We start from the raw sequence: 17149 nt of genomic DNA, 5'->3' as shown, positions 1-17149 counted from the left end.
TGGAACGAGATGGGCTTTAAGGTCCCTTCCAACCCAAACCAGTCTGTGTTTCTGTCATTCCAATAACACCGTGGCAGCAGGATCAGTCACAGCCTGTGTTTCCTTGCAGGCACTGACAGGACCATGCCCAGGATCACTCTGAACGGCATCACAGTGGATTTCCCCTTCCAGCCCTACCCATGCCAGGAAGCCTACATGGCCAAGGTGCTGGAGTGCCTGCAGAAGGTGGGTCTGTGCTGCCTCCATGGGGGCAATTTGGCTCATTTGCCAACTGCACAAAATGATTTCTCTAAGAAGAAATTGTCACAATTCACGTTTTCTTTATGTTGTCTGTTTGCCACCTTTTCCAAGTTTTCTGTGACCTTTTGCTTCTATTTTTATTTTTCTCTATGGTTATTGAAAACCCACATGTCAGGTGACACTCAGCAGAAATATAGATAGGATGTTCCTGCCTAATTTGGGAAAAGGAAAGAAAACTGAGCAAGTAGTACTTGTATTCATGCAGTCTGTCCTTGGCTGTCTGGGGTGTCATGGAATCATGGGTGATTTGGGTTGGAAGGGCCTCATTAAGTTGATTAGAGGGTCCTACAGGTCGTGCATTGATGATGACCTTGTGTGTGTGTGTGTTCCTTGGTAGGTGCTGCCAGCTGGTGTTTGCTTTTTGCAGAGGACGTGCAGTACCGCACGAAGACCTGTTCTAGCTGAACCTCCAAATCACTCACTTATTCCCTTATTATTTTATTTCTGTCCAATAAAGAAGGTGAATGGCATTTTGGAGAGCCCCACAGGCACGGGGAAGACCCTCTGCCTGCTGTGTTCCACCCTGGCTTGGCGGGAGCACTTCAAGGACACCATCTCAGCCCGGAAAATCGCGCAGCGTCTGCGCGGGGTGGAGCTGTTTCCCGACAGACCCCTGTCCTCCTGGGGCACTGCTGCCACGGATGGCGATGTCCCGAGTGAGTACCACCACCTTTGCCCTCAGGGATGTCAGTCAACACTTGCTTTTGTCTATCTTTTACGATAAATACATGATTATAGAAGTTATGGAGCTGTTGTTGAGCGGCTGAAGCACAGTTTCACCGTTTTATAGGTTTTTCAGGGTGTTTCACATGGTTTTAGTTTTTTCTTACAACGTTAGAAACTCATTTAGCTCGTCTGGTGGGTGTGAGTTGTTAGATGACAGAATTTCCTGCTGTCTCTACAAGGCAAACTGTTACCATAGTACCAGCTGGGAAAAGAGGCTAAGAATATCCCTAGTTCTTCTGTCCCTGCTCATAATGTTTTTCTGCTTTTTTCCTCTTCTGTTTGGCAGCTTATTACACTGACATTCCGAAAATAATTTATGCCTCCAGAACTCACTCCCAACTTACACAAGTCATTAATGAGTTGAAGAACACAGTCTACAGGCAAGTAAGATTTAGGGTAGTGTTGCCATTCAAAGCAAAGGTGGACAAACCCATCTGATGTAGTTATTGTTTGAACTTCTGTGGATGGATATAAAAAGCTATATCCAGAGAAATGTCATTCCCTTACTGTGCATGAATAGAACCTGGATTTCATTGTTGTTGGGTCTGGTTTATTTTAATACTCCACAGCTTCTCTTATCTTCTTCAATCATAGAATTTTCTGAATTTAGTATGGTTTTGGTTCTTCACTTGGCACATTTACTTATAAAATTACCTTTTCTGATTCCCTTTCTTTATATTCTTCCTGGGGCATTTCTTTAAGGCAGCAGGAAGCTGTTACCAAGCTGAATTCCTCAGGCTGATGTAAATCTATGAAGAACTTTGTGGGTTTGTTGTACCAATGCCTGTCACAGTTTTCAGCTGTTGACCTGCCAGTGTGTGGCCGAGCTCTTTGGACAGGCAGTAGTCATTTGTTTATTTAGTTCTTGTAAAGATACAACCTTGTGATAAGCAAAAAAAAAAAATATTGTGAATGTTTGTAGAGCATCAGTTCTGTCACAACCTTACTCTGAACATCCCCACCAGCTCAAAATGTCTTGTAGTGGATGACAGGCCCAGCTGACTGGGCTGAACTGTCATAACAGAACCCAGACTTTGTGGTGGATGGTGTAAGATGCTGCTGTTACCTCCTGCTGTGAGCTGCTGCTGCTGCTTATTAACACTCTCTGCTGCCACAGAAATGCAGCGCCAGAAAGCCAAATAACATGTACAGCAGTTACAGACAGACTAATTTGCTTGTTCTGGTTTTTACCCTTGTTTTGGGCTCATCTGTTTCTCCTGAATCTTTCGTTTTTGATACATGGAATCTAGACACTTGCAACTCTGTTCTTCTTTCTTGCCTTGTTTTTAACATCAGTTTTTTGTGTCCTGTTTGAACAGGCCAAAGATATGTGTGTTGGGATCCAGAGAGCAGCTTTGCATCAATCCTGAAGTGAAGAGACAGGAGAACAACCACATGCAGGTGAGATCAGAGCCTAGAGAGGATGTACAGGGAGAACACGGAGGCTTTTGTGTCATTTGTGTGTCATTCTTCACTCTGACGTTGTTTAAACTACTGGAGGCAGTAGGGAAGCAGAATAGCTGTAAATGTGGTTCAAGGAACTTTTAGTTTCTAGTTTTGTGAGTGCAAAATATGATTCTCAGTCTCTGGTGACGTTTTCTGTCCAGGGAAGGATCACAGAATCACAGATGTCACTGCGTAGAACATGAAAGAGGGCCTGACTTGCAATGTGGACAGAGGGACACGTGATTTTAAAACTGAAGAACTGTAATTAGCCTTATTAATTATCTGGTGCTAGAGAAAATTGGTATCTCCTCGCCCCTTAACCTGCTTCTCAGTGCTTGACAAGCTGTGCCACTCTGGGCTAAAATAGCCTTTGTTTTACAGATCTACATGTGCCGAATGAAAGTGATGACTCGTGCTTGTCACTTCTATAACAATGTGGAAGGTGAGTTGGGCTCACCTTTACTTCACCTGGAAGCAAAGCCCCATTTTCTGGGGAGGGAGAGGTTTGCTAGGCACGTAGAAAAGTTTGGAAGAGTTGGCAGAATCTATCTGTGTTTTGCTCTGTGTTACTGTCTTTAAAGAATGAGATGTTAATGGGTGAGTGTGATGATCAGAGTAACAAGAAGTCTTTGTGTGATACCTTTACCTAAGCTGATGGCTTTAATGTCATGTTTTACAGAAAAGAGTTCAGAGAAAGAACTGATTGAACCAATCATGGATATTGAAGACTTGGTTAAAAATGGAAACAAGCACAGGTGAAGGATCCCCTCTGACCTTCCTCCCCTGACTTGTGAAAATAATGAACACTACTTTTCTGCTCACTCTTATTATTACCTTTGTATATCATAGTTCAAGAATTTTGAATGCAATCTTAATATTTCTGCAAGTATTATACTTTGTATTACTTTTTTTAAACAGAGCTTGTCCTTATTATCTCTCTCGAAGCCTGAAGCAGCAAGCAGACATTATTTTTATGCCTTACAACTATTTACTAGACTCAAAGGTAACATATGTATTTGCTTTTAAATACAATTGTACTTCTGTTTGCCTTATGTTGGCTTTCAGTGGATAAGCTGTGAAGAATGATGCCTAGCAAGTGGATGCATTATGTGGATACTTCAAAACTGATCAAACCCCAGTTCAAGTTCAGAACCATAGAGGGTGACATTTTGAGGGTTCTCTGTAAATTCTTTCCTACAGTTAAGAAATTTTTTGTTTGTTTGTTTGTTTGAGATGTTTAGATTTTTGTAGAATTAGCTTTGTAGAATGTGGTGCCCTTCTGGTTGGGGATATTCACCTTCTGGACACAAACCTTCAGTCACACACTATGCAGTATTTTTGCATGTATCCTGAGACATTTTTATTTCTGCAGCAGCTGCATGATTTCTAGAATAAGGAAACTTGGACATATCCCTTGGAAATAATCCCTTGGAAGTAATTATTTTTTACTACAATAAAACTATTGTAGTAAGTTGCCCATATTTTCATGGATAGAAAATGAAACCTTTGAAAACTGTCGAGGAAACTAATGTGCATCTTCATGCAACTTGGAGTAATTAATGAATTATAGCAAAACCCAGATTATGCTCCACTGCTGCAGAAGGACCAAATGTTTAATAAATTAAAAACTAAATTTAAAAAATATCCTAAGCACCATAAGCAAAGAAGCACTGTGAAATGAGGTTACGTGGTGTGATACTGGTGGGGGTGTTTTCAGAATATCCACTTCTTGCAAAGACAACAAAATTTGTCGATACAAGACAAATGCCCTACTTCACACTCCACTCCTATTGCCAAAAATAGTAACTGAAATGAATTCTGTTAAACTTGTACATCCCAGTATGGTACATCTGAGGTTATTTGTTTATAACAAGTCGTAACCTCTGTAAACTTTTACATGATGCATTTTAACACCTTCGTTTCCAGAGAAAGTGATTCTGTGGTTTCTATATTGATTAGCCACAGCCTTTATTTGCTGTTTTTCCAAAGGGAAAAACCAACCCAGCTTCAAAGTAGGTGAAAACCCAAATGTATCTCATCATCCAATTTCCCAGCCAATCAAATCCATACTTCTCAGTGGCCTTTCTGTCCATTCCCTTGTTCTCTTTTTTTGTCTTTAGAGTCGGAAAGCTCACAACTTAGACCTGAAGGGGGCTGTGGTAATACTTGATGAAGCTCACAATGTGGTAAGTTGTTCTGGTCTGTTGCCATTTTTCATCCACAGAGAAAATAGACTTGTGTCCAGTTACAAACAGTCTGTAAAATCTGTACTCAAATGTATGGTTTTGATACTCATTATCACAAACATTTCTTGTTTCCATGACGGTTAAAGGTTTGTGATTTAAGTTACAGTCCTTTGACACTGTTTTTTTGGACACTGGTTTTTTACAAGGTGATAGTTTCTTTCTGAAAGGTGCATCTCCAAATTTATGAGGTGCTTATTTTCTTGGAGACTTCTCTTCCAGGGTCTAAGAAATCATGAAAGATCCATTCTTGAAGCTCAGCTGCATCAGCTCCCCCAAGTGCAATAGATGGCAAACATGGCTCTTGTAATATTTCCAAGTCTTCACTCATAGAGGAAAACAAGGAAAAACAAATAGTGCAGCGTTGTGAGTTCTTCTTTTAACTGGCTCAAAACTGCAGCCCTTTGCCTAAATGATGAATTGCAAAGGAACTTGAAATATGTCCCCTTTTTCTGCCACATGAAGAGCCTCCTAGTGGGATTTCTGCTGAACAGCTGTGGTTTCTGGTCTGATTGCATGTGTCCTTTCAGTAAACAGCCACACCAAGGTCTATTGTGCTTCACTAGAGAGTGAAATTGCATAGTTGCATTCAGTATTTGCTCCTTTCACCAGAATATCTGTTTTTCTGTTGAAAAATGAGTGGAAATCCAGACATAGTTGTTTGGGGATTAGATTTTTTTTCCCTTTGTAGTGTTTAAAAAGTACTAGTTGATGTGCCTACATGCAGAAGTTAACTAGAACAGCTACTCTTTTTGCAATAGTTCTCTGATGGTATTGCCTGTTCCAGGTTAATATGTGGAAACTTAGTGATTACCCCCAAATAAAATGGATTTATTTCTGATTAGATTGTTTACACATGCAGCTAGCTCAGCTTTCTTTTTTCTTTATAACTTGTTTCTTCATAGCTATTGCAGTCAAATTTTTGTGTAGGTTAGACCTTACAATTTATCTTTGTTCCTTGGGGAAAATGATTCTTTTTGTGAATGAAAATTTCTGGCAAAACTGTATGTGAATTAATTTTCAAAGTCAGAGAGAGTTTTGTCAAATTTGTCAGTTATGAGTGTTTAAACCATTGCTTCTTTTTTAATAGAAAGTGTGTTTCCTTCCTTTTCTTTAATAGTATTTATTTATTCTGCCATATGTTTTGGCCCAAGTTTTACATAGGAATAATAAACATTTTACTGTGTTTTTTTGTTTTTGTTTTCCTTTTCATGGTGTCCCTTCCCTTTATTCTCCACATCCTCATCTCTGCAAAATGAAGAGGGGCAAGGATCATGTCTTCCTATAAGTGAATATAGGGATACAAGTATTTTCTAAGAGTGTGAGAGGGACCAGAAGTAGCTTTTTTGAAGGACGAACTGATTCTCTAAGTAAAAAATTTCCTGTTTGAACAGTTTGTCATCAAACAATTACTGTCTGTACTCTGTAGAATGTTAATAACATGGACAAGGCAAAATCTGTTCTACATTTCAGAAAAAAAGGATACTTAGTAAAAGTCAGTCTTCAGGTGCTTATAAAATGTCCTGTGGCCTGAGCTGGAGATCAGAAATGAAATCAAGCCCAGTCATCTGGACTTCATCATCTCTGAAATTGCCCGAGCAAACAGCACACAGAGCAGTCAGAAAAATTCTTCCATTGCTTATATTTTAGGAGAGGTTGTGTGAGGAGTCCTCTTCTTTTGACCTGACTCCCTACGATTTGGCTTCGGCGATGGATGTGATAAACGTCGTCCTGGAGGAACAAGCCAAAGTCGTTCAACAGAATGAAATCAATGCTGAATTCAACATGGAGCTGGCCAGTTCAGGTTTGTTGGCAACCACAAATCGCTGTTCCTCTGGGATTATAGGGTGCCACTGTTAGGGAAAGTTTCTGGGAAGTTTACGCTCTCATTAGTGGATAAATTATTGTTAATTAGTAATTGCTGCCAGACACGGAAAGATTTGATGAAACCAATGTGACATGAGGGGTCATGGGAAATAACGGGGAGGGGAACACGGAAGATGTCTTTCCATACACGCAGTTCTAGGTTTCATAGTTGTAATTTGTGAAAAGGCACAAAGAAACTGGGAATGAAATAGGCTTGAAACAACCTCTTTGAAATCTTTCCTTTCTTCAACAGGACTGAACATGGAACTCGAAGATATAGCAAAGATCAAGAGTAAGTTTATGTCTTGTGTTGTTGAAAACCGTTGTTGAAACAGGCTCAAAAAGTCAGCAACTATAAATCAAGCTCATGTAGCATTTCCATAGACCTTGCTTGTAATGCTGACATTCATGGAAGCTTACGCTGTCTGGCTTGTTCCAAGAATTTTGTGAAGTGTTTAGTTAATTTTTTCTCAAGAAGAGAGATTTGGCAGATGAATGCATTGCTTCCTTCTTTGCTAGAAATTCCCTTGTTTTCTGATCTTGGAATTACATTGGTTGCATCATTCTGCTGGAACAACGTGATGCTACCTGAAGTTAACAGCAAGAACTGAGATGTCTCATGTTTACAAAGCATTTCTAAAACCAACTTTCCCTCTCTATAAAGAAGAGTTTAACATTTATCTTGTGACTTAAGCTTCATCTAGGAATTGAGATCATGGAAGCTCTTAGAGTTGAATATGAATATTTAAAGATGATACCTAGGAAATTGGTTTTGGTCATTTTGATTTGTTTACAGACTGAACAGAACAGCTAGGCTGCTGTCTTTGGTAACAGCCTTTGTAATAAAGTACGTTTGAAAAAGAGGCTTAGATATGTCCCAGGAGTTAGTTTCTGTGCACCCTGACTTTTTCCTCTCTTGATTCTCTTGAAGAAATTCTTCTTCAACTAGAAAGTGCTATTGATGCAGTGGAGCTGCCACTGAATGGTAATGGAGTCACCAAAGAGGGAAGGTAAATTTCTTCTCATTAATAAGTTTACATGTTAAAAGTACAGCAAATTCTAGACCCAGGTGGAGCTGGGTGAGCTGTCGGGCTCTAGCACTATTCTAGTTTCTGGGAATAGTATTTATTGACAGCTTTGGGTTTCCTTAAATCCCTTGTCTGTGGTAATCGTTATTTCTGGTGGAACTTACTGGTGTTTCAAGAGTGGATGTGTGTGTATGCCTTGAGTATTCTGAGCTGGAAGAAAGCTCCTTTCAATTTTGTGTCATGATTTAGGCACAGGTACCAATGCTGCAGTGAGCTGTTTGAGGCACCTCAGAGCTCTGCAGGTCTATTCCTACCTAAACTAATGCCTGTTGTACATTGTAAAAATAATCACGGAAATTGCATGCAAATCTGCTTCTAAATTAATATGTTGGAGAGAAATCATGGAAAATGGGAGTGATGTAATCAATGTGCTTTCTGTCATGTCAATATTATCCGCTCTATTTATAAGCAAACACTTAATTCCTGTAAAATTTTCTTTCTCATGAAGACAGAAACATGTTTTGCTGCTTGATGGTGAAATTGTTGTTATGAAAGAGTAACAGTAATTGTGTCCATGTGATTCTCTACAGTGTTTACTCATTTCTGCTTTTTCTTTGTAAATTGCAGCTACATCTTTGATCTGTTTGCAGAGGCTCAAATAACATTCCAGACCAAATCCTCCCTCTTGGAGTCACTGGAGCAAATTTTACAATATCTTTCAGGCCGTAAGTGTATAAACTTGTTGGTTGTTTCACTCAGGCTTTTCTTTTTAGTGCAGGTGATTGGAAGTTTGCATTGTTAAGGGGGAGGAGGAGAAAGGCTTCTTTGTTTAGAATTAAATTGTAAAGCTTTTAAAAACTAAAATCTGACTGTGAGGACCTCTGTCTTTTTATTAAGACTTGCAGCAGGGTCCTCTACTTGGAAACATGTTTTTTGTCTGTTCATGCAACAGAACTAATTTTAAGAACCACTTTGTGTCAAAACCTGGGTGTGTGCCAGCATGTGCATGTGCATCCATAGAGGATTTTTGCACAGACACTATTTTTCTGCAAAACCAGGTGCATTGTGGGGTGAAGCTTGTTGACATTTTGCTGATGGTCCCTTTAGTGTTTCAAGTTCTTCCCTGGTAATGGAGTCAAGAAATAGAAATGTTGGGAATCACATAATGTGGGGTTTTTTTTCCTTGATTTAACAAGCTTCTGTTCTGCTGTGTCTGCCAGCACCTTGTTCTTAGTTTGCCGTTCTGGAAAGAAAATTCTCCAACTTCTACATGTGTTAAGAAAATGATTTACTTCTTACTAGCAGACTCTTCAGAAAAAAACATTGAAGGGACTAGAACAGACTGTCAGTTCTGCAAGTGCATCCTAGGACAACACATCTATCCTTCCTTTTTCTTTACCCAGCATCTTTGTCCTTTTAGGCTGTTTGACAGGGGCATCTGTTGATCATTTCTGCTCTCAAATCCCCACCATCCATTTATTTCATATGTTCCTTTAGCTGCTCCTCTAATCACTGTTTCAAGCACACTAGAGGTGATTGAGAAGGGCTATTTATAGCTGGAGCAAAGGTTTTTAGCAAGGTTTTTTTTTAGCAAAGGTTAATTTTCTCTCTGCATAATGGACCAGTCAGTTTTCTGTTCTTTTTTCCATGACACTAATATGAGATACGTGAGCTTTTGAAAAAAGTAACCAAACTTTAAATGTGTTTATCTTGGTTTTGATTAGCTCCTCTCCAATTTTTAGTCTAGAGGAGCCTTAAGAAGTTTATGTAATTTTCTCAGATGACAGTTTCCCAGTGTGTTACAATTTTCCTGGCGTGCAATCCCAGTTTTATGTTTCTCCTTGCATCTTGAATAATGATGAAAAACTTGAAATCATTTGTTTGTTCAGATAATAGTTTCAAGGCTTTGTATTCAGCATGTTGAGCTGCTCGGATAAGATGTGGATATATACAAGAGGATGTATATTTGTATTGTAAGAATTGTGTGTTTCTGTCTCCAGGTACTGGGATATTTATCAATACATCTGGATTGCATAAACTCTCAGATATAATCCAGGTAAATAATTACTGTGTCCTCTATAAACATCCGAAGGATAGAAGGGTTGGTTTAAAAGGTGTAGAAAGGCATTGGATCTATTCTATTTTTGATGGTGTGCACACTTGTGCAGTGGTACAAGTCTATAGTTTTTGAGGAGAAAGCTGCTACCTGATGAGATGGTCCAATGTGATTTTTGCACAGGTTGTTCTTTTGCATTTCTGGTCTCTCCTTTTGGAGATTCTGGATTTAAACTAGCCTGGATTTAGCCTCCAGCAGGTGGAGCTGGGTTATTGAGCTCTTTGCTTTTTAGCAGCAGCATTTCAGAATATGAGACCTTCTCATGAAATAACAGGACAGGCTAAGGATAAAAAGCAAACAAAAGATAATTGGACTGCATTTTTTTTTTCATTTAATTATTAACTTAAGAGATCACTAAAACAAAAGTCTTTTCAGTGCTGCAGGAACCGAATGTGACACCTGTGGGTACCCACATAATGCTTTCAGTCCTCTCCCTAGTGTGCACTTCCAAAACTTTGATTATGAAAATTCTGAGCCCCATAAAATTAGGGGGTACAGTGGGCCAGTGGCCTGTCCAACATATGTGTCCAGAGGGGCACCAGGGAATAACACCCCGTTTAAAACTAAAAATGAAGAAATATATTCAAAGTTTGCAAGCCTGCAGGATAAAGACAAGCTACCTGTCTGTGTTTTAAATGATCCTGGTAGGTTTGCAATACTGAACTCTGAATGGATGGATGTTTGTGAGGGTGTATTTACAGTGGTTAAACAAAACCTTTATGTATGTTCTGATACAGTAATAGCAATTTGTGTACGCTGGTACCAAAATGATTTATACTGGGTGGTGATGTCACTGTTCTGAGGGCAAGGTGAGGTTGTGCCTAATTTAAATTGGTTTCTCAGAGATTCAAAGCTGAGAGATGAGAAAATTCAGAAGTAGGAGCAAGGTCTCCCGATCCCAGTGACCTGTGCTACAGCCCTGGGGATAATTGTCTGTGTGTGCTCTTTTAAGCTGTGGATAGTGACTTGAATTTGGAAGAGAAAGCTCAGATCCCTTTTCTGCTGCTGAGGACATGCACATGGACAGTCACTGCAAATGATCTGCCATGGGATAATTTGCTATCCTGAGATATTTTAAAGTAGGACCAGGACAGAGTTTTCGTTGGTTAAACACAGTGCTTGCTGCTTGCAGAGCCTTGTCTTTGAGTCTTAATTTATCATCAACTTGTTTCAATTAGTAGTCAATTTTTTTCTTCCTTTTTGAAGAACACTTACCAAAATCACCATATCTTTGGCTATTTTTCAGAAGTAAATATTTCCAGGAATTGTATTTTTTTTTCCCCGCTGGTGGAGAACATCTTTCTTGTTTCAAATAGCTGATATTATTATGAGTGTGAGTAATTCCTCTTAAATGTCTGAAGAAATTTTGTTTAGAAAAATTAACAGGGGTTATAAATATTTGAGAACCACAGCTGTTGTCATTGAAGTTGAACTGGAATGTCATATGTTTGAAACAGCATCATCTGTTGTCCTCGGGACAACACATACGGGAAAGGGGAAAAAGCATAACTGTTGATAGAAACTTTTAATTTAATGGACAGCTAGATATGATTACAACTTGATTGTTTTTCTAAGCAGAGTGTTATTAGGGTTGAGTATCACAGATGACATTTTGGTCTGAAGGAATGGAAAGAGTTCTTTTATGCTCAGTTGTGACTGTGATCTTGTGAATGTGTTTGTTTATCCACAGCTAGAGTCACGAACAGTGTGAATGATAATACTGTCATTTGTATAGTTTGAATATATTTAGATATTGGCTTGTATTTTTAGAACAACGAGAGAGCCATGTGGTTAGCAGGAGTCGCCTGTGAAAACCTTATTTATTCAAGAATCTCTGTCTTATTAAATAACAGGAGCAAGGAGCTGTATTTAAGGTTATCACAGCAGTAACTGTTGTGAAGGTACTTCTCAGTGCAAAAACACATTTGGGATTTTGCTGGAAGCAAAAATCAAAAATATATATGTATCAAAAATAGCGTGGCCAGCAGGACCAGGGAGGTGATTGTTCCTCTGTGCTGGGCAATGGTGAGGCCTCACCTCAAGTGTTGTATCCAGTTCTGGGCCTCCTTGTGGCAAGAAGGATATTGAGGGCCTGGAGGTCCAGAAGAGGGAACGAAGCTGGGGAAGAGTCTGGAGCAGCTGAGGGAGCTGGGGGGGCTCAGCCTGGAGAGAAGGAGGCTCAGGGGGGACGTTCTCGCTCTCTGCAACTCCCTGACAGGAGGGGGGAGCTGGGTGGGGTTGGGCTCTGCTCCCAGGGAACAAGGGACAGGACAAAAGGAAACAGCCTTAAGCTGTGCCAGGGGAGGCTCAGGTCGGACATCAGGAGAAACTGAGGAATTTTTTCACAGAAGGGGCAGTCATGCATTGGACCAGAGTGCCCAGGGAGGTGGTGGAGTCACCATCCCTGGAGGTGTTCAAGGGAAGGCTGGATGTGGCACTCAGTGCTCTGGTCTGGTTGGTGCTGTGGGGGTCGGTCACAGGTTTCTCTCGATGGTCTTGGAGATGTTTCCCAACCTCAATGATTGTGTGATTCTGTTCACCTCCATTTTGCAGACAGTGTTCAGCATCGATCCCCCAGAAGGCAGCACAACAGGTTTCCTCCCACATCAGGCAATATCTAAATATTACAAGGTATGGGATGCTTTGTGTGCTGCGTTTTTCCTCTCTGCTGTTTCATCCCTGGGCTTAGTGTATCCAAGAGTCAGAAGGATGTGGACAGTGTAGCAAATGATGATATTAATTACAGGAAGGGAAAAAAAACAGAGCAAAAAAACCCCACCAAAGGAACTGTATTTAGCTTAGATTCTGAGAAGAAAAGGGAACTACACAGCAATTTTTGAAGAAACTAAAATGAAATTGGGAAAGTGCAGCAAATGTGAATTTCTGAAAACTTCGATACTGCATATTATGCAAGAATTGTTGTGTTCTTCCAATAATCTGTTCTTTTTAGTTTAGCCCATTGCCAAGCAAGTTCAACAGAACCACTGAACCTCCTTCCCCGAAGTCATTACAGTTTATTTAGAGTTTAGAACTTATGGGCTGTGCTGCTATAATGAATGTAAGGAACAGATCTTTTTCTAGATATCATATTAAGTTTAAAACTTGATGCTCTTTTGGTTGCCAAATGAAACAAGTCCAGAATAGTATTTTATTTCTAGCCTGCATGTTTTATGTTGGTGGAAATACCCAAATAATGAGATTCTTTGTTTCTGCTCAAAGCCACTCTCATAATCTGACTCAGAGTGACTGGTTGAATGAACTTTTTTGATTCTTAGAAAGTTATGAAACACTGGAAGCAAAACAGGAAAAAGGAAATAATACAGCCTTAGTAACACTGTAAGAGTGACACTAATTATGTTAGTTACTCTTAAGATGGGCTAGCTTTTTTGAAGGATGAACTGCAAGTTCCTTTCTGTAGCCATTTCTAGAAATGTTTTTTATTTTCTTTCAGGTACATATTCATGTGGATAACAGTAATCAGAAAAAGAAACAAAGGACAGATCTCTGGAATTCATCATCTTCAAAAAAACAAGGTACAGGACTGATCTTGGGGAGATTCATGCAAAAGCTGAATTGAAAACTCCTTAACTGCTCCTTTCTGGTTCAAATAAAAGAAAACAAGCACAGCTCCATTGTGGATATGATAAGCTGGGGAGGTGCTTTTTACTTTTATAATTACTTCTAAAGGTGAGGTGACATAAACCATCTCAGTGTAAAAATTTCTTGGGGCTTTGTGAACTACTGGAGTTCTTCTTGGGCAGTTATTCCAGTGAAAGAAAATAATCTCCATGATGGAATGGTTGGTTTTATTGGTGTAGAGGAAATCTTCAGAGCAGCCCAAGAATGGGAAACCCTCCTTTGGGATTGATTCTAAGGTTTATGACATGTTCTGTTCTCTTCATACCAGCTGTATTTCTCTGCATAACTGTTGTGTTAAACACAAAATTAGTGTTGAATAAGACCTGTAACCACATTTTTACAAGAAGGAGACTCATGTGTAGCTACGATGCTGAAAAAGTGTGCCAAAGGTATTAAAAGAGTAAACTCCACGAATGTTCTCTGTTGAAATGACTCATTGTGGAGGTGTTACAATTGGTTGGCTCATTCTCCAAGCTCTGCAGTGATTTAACAGGGATCTTGGCCAGATCTTGGCCAGAATTCAATGTGAATTCTTTGCCATAAAATGCCATGCCTTGGGGCACTGTTGCCTTCTCTGGGAAGACCTACTTTGAGCAACTTCCTAAGTTCTTCAGAGCGTGTTGTCAGTTCTTGATAGTTTCAGCCTTAACTGTACTTTTCAGTCCTTGTTCAGTTGAGATTGCTCCCTCTCCTTGTCTCTCTCTTCCCACCTGTTTTGTTACTTATGCTCTGCATAACTTGGGATCTGGAACAACCTTAATATAGCCATGCTTCAAAACAACATATTTAGAAGAAAAGAAACTTGGCTTCTGAATCAAAGTTTATCCTAAGCCTCCTATGAAGCTGCACCGAGATTGGCTTTGTTGGACTTCAGCATTCATTTTTTAATATATTTTTTTAATAATTAGATGGAAAACAAAAGGTTTTCTGATTGGAGAAGAGAAATACAGATCCCTTTACCTGTGCTTTCTTAACAGAACATTCTCCAAGGATCTTTGTACATACTTTGCCTCATAACTATCGACTTAGTTAAGTGCTCAGTAATATGTGTTTCACAGAGGTCCTTTTATTTTAAGGACACAAGTAATGGTTTTCAAAGAATGAATTTCCACAAATTTAATGGTTTTGCACGTAACATCCCCTTAAACGTTTCCACAAATTTAGTACTGTTTGGTTATTTGCAGATGTTTTCCTGAGATGTTGCTCAATTGGAGTTTAAAGTTACAGGAATAAATCTAAGTAGATTTAGTTAAAGATCTGTTCAGGAAAAGGCTACTACAGACACTTTGAGTTTATTGCATAATTTGGAGGATTTGTACACAAAAATACAAAGCAGTCAGAGAATTCTGTGACTTAGTAGATGCATTCTGATATATTTACTTTTCAAATAAAAACCGTATTTACAAGTACATGTGCAACAGACCCGAGCTTGTTGAGACTTGTGCTATGTGCAAGCCTAGCAGAGGCCAGACATGACTGATCAAGTCTCTGGTTTCCTGTGGTGGTATAGTTAATGGTATAGAAATAGTTTAAGCATTTAAGAATAGCTGTTTTCCGATGATTTGGTGGAAATTATCCACTCAAGCATCCTTCTCTACAAACTGCAATTGGTGAGGAGAAGGGGCATAGCTTGGGATGGCTGATGAGGTTCCTGCCCGAGCCATCTATGCACAGATGCTACCTTATGTCACCAATATTGACCTGTTGCAGTTTTACATTAAGATAAAACACCCTTACTCTTGGTTTGCTCTAAATCACCGTGTTGCAAAGTATTAGCAAGCCATTTCTCTTTGGATTTAGCTGTCCTTGTGCCAGGAATGGAAAGAGCTGCTGCAGGGATCTGCTTTGTGTGACACCCAACACTTCCTTCTGGCGAATGGGACCTTTAAAATGGATTTAATATTGTTAAACTTAAAAACATAACTGCAGCACAGCTGACTAAAAATGTACTGCAATCCCAAGCTCTCCAGGAACTGGATAACTGGTGTCTGGCAGCCATCGTGCTGGGTTAGAAAAATTTGTTTCCAGCTGAACACTGATGAGGGAAATGTGAGTGGTTGGTGTCTTCTTCCAGGCCATCCCATATTGGCCCAGTTTGCTTTTATGCTGGAATTTCTTGGGCTCCTGACGTGAGTTTGCTCTTGTCTGTGGATACTTTTTGGCCTGTCCACATACAGATCCAAGCTGATTTGCACCAATTCTTAGTGTAATTAAAAGAGATAAAAAGATCACTAAATTTTGGAATGTGATTTTTCTAGAATTTGGGCATTGTCTGTATGGGTTTGCCCAAATGAGATGGAAGGGCAAAACTTTAGCTAAGGATAGATGTTCTCTTGTAATTCAAAGCAGTAAGTGACTCACTGGACAGATATTAATGGGGATTTCCTGAAAACGTCAGCTTTTTTTTTGGAAATACGGGCTTGGAGTGAAGTGTGTAAATTTAAAAGACATGCACAGATACTTGGATGTAGGTATTTATTTTTTTTTCCACTGAAACTAATCATACAGAATGGAATCAGAAACAAAAACTCATGTTTTATTTGGCTGCTCTTGTTCTTGACCTAGATGTTTGTTTCCTTCCCGTGTCTCTGAGAAGCTGGTGCAAAGTTTTCAGCAAGGCCAACAGTGGTACAACTCTTAAGCTGAGCAGTGATATAAATGATTGGTGTGATTTATCTGTGTTTCTTTATATTCTTCCTGTTGATAACTTACAGTATGCCAGATTTCCAGTGTCACACTTACTGCATATCCACATCCCACAGAAGATTTGAGCTGAAAGGTTTGGCAGTCGCCTGTGGGGAAAGTGGAAAGTTTAGATGGAAGGTTTATAGCCATTGGAAACTCCTCATGGAGAAAGGGTTCTTTTTTCCAAGCAAGTGAAGGGTTGGAGATATTTTCTTGTATTAGTATATTATGAGGGAGCAATGACCTTTTAATGAATAGTAGTTAAATCTGGGAAGGACCAAAGCAGAACATACCGTAGATCTGGAATTTTACCTTCAAATGCTGCCCGTTTTGCTTTCAGAAGTTCATATGCAATGTGCCATATGCTAATTTTCCCACGTAGACTTGCTTCCTAATGTTTTCTCTTTGTTTGATACAGGAAAGACTTTAAGCTATTGGTGTTTCAGCCCTGGCTACAGCATGCACGAGCTCGTTCAACAGGGAGTCAGGACAATTATCCTCACAAGTGGGACTCTCTCCCCCCTCTCATCATTTACAATGGAAATGCAGATGTGAGTACCTAGAGGTGGGAACAGTGCCATTCCTGTAAGTGCAAATCTGCTCTCGTGATTTTAGGTTTTATTTCAGGGTTTTTGAGTGTTTTTCCAGAAAAGCTGTGGATGCCCCATCCCTGGAAGTGTCCACAGCCAGATTGGATGGGGCTTGGAGCAACCTGGGAGAGTGGAAGGTGTCTCTGCCCATGAGAGGGGCTTGGAACAAGATGAGCTTTGAGGTCCCTTCCAACCCAAACCATTCTGTGGTTCTGGAACTGGTAGCCTGTAGGGAATCACACAATGAGTATGACTGGAATCTTCCCTTTGTGTTTCTTTAGCCCTTTTCCTGTTTGCTTGGAGAATCCTCATGTTATTGATAAACACCAGCTCTGGGTTGGGATCATTCCGAAAGGACCTGATGGAGCTGTGCTTACTTCTACCTATGAAAGAAGGTAATGAACTTCCATGTGGAATTCTGCTTTGAAATTTCGGGTTCTGCTTACAGGAGGATGCTAGTGAAGTAAGGGGGTCTCTGTAGTGCTTTTCTTGGATAAACACTGTGCTGAA

At 39.8% G+C, this 17149-nt stretch overlaps 1 protein-coding gene across 1 annotated transcript in view; it reads left to right on the top strand.

Moving 5' to 3' along the window:
- Nucleotides 1–17149, top strand: part of RTEL1 (regulator of telomere elongation helicase 1) — a 45349-nt gene that overhangs the window by 840 nt on the left and 27360 nt on the right. The window contains 17 exon segments of the mRNA XM_017833190.1: nucleotides 110–225; nucleotides 758–956; nucleotides 1313–1406; nucleotides 2346–2427; nucleotides 2854–2914; nucleotides 3152–3227; nucleotides 3391–3475; nucleotides 4593–4658; nucleotides 6366–6519; nucleotides 6835–6873; nucleotides 7513–7591; nucleotides 8237–8334; nucleotides 9610–9665; nucleotides 12279–12356; nucleotides 13177–13258; nucleotides 16468–16600; nucleotides 16921–17049. Coding sequence (XP_017688679.1) covers nucleotides 124–225; nucleotides 758–956; nucleotides 1313–1406; nucleotides 2346–2427; nucleotides 2854–2914; nucleotides 3152–3227; nucleotides 3391–3475; nucleotides 4593–4658; nucleotides 6366–6519; nucleotides 6835–6873; nucleotides 7513–7591; nucleotides 8237–8334; nucleotides 9610–9665; nucleotides 12279–12356; nucleotides 13177–13258; nucleotides 16468–16600; nucleotides 16921–17049 — 1613 coding nt within the window. The 5' untranslated portion in view covers nucleotides 110–123.

This window comes from Lepidothrix coronata, unplaced genomic scaffold (assembly GCF_001604755.1).
Source record: "Lepidothrix coronata isolate B3197 unplaced genomic scaffold, Lepidothrix_coronata-1.0 Scaffold212, whole genome shotgun sequence".
NCBI classification, from domain to species: domain Eukaryota; kingdom Metazoa; phylum Chordata; class Aves; order Passeriformes; family Pipridae; genus Lepidothrix; species Lepidothrix coronata.
This window is presented reverse-complemented; position numbering and strand designations above follow the sequence as displayed.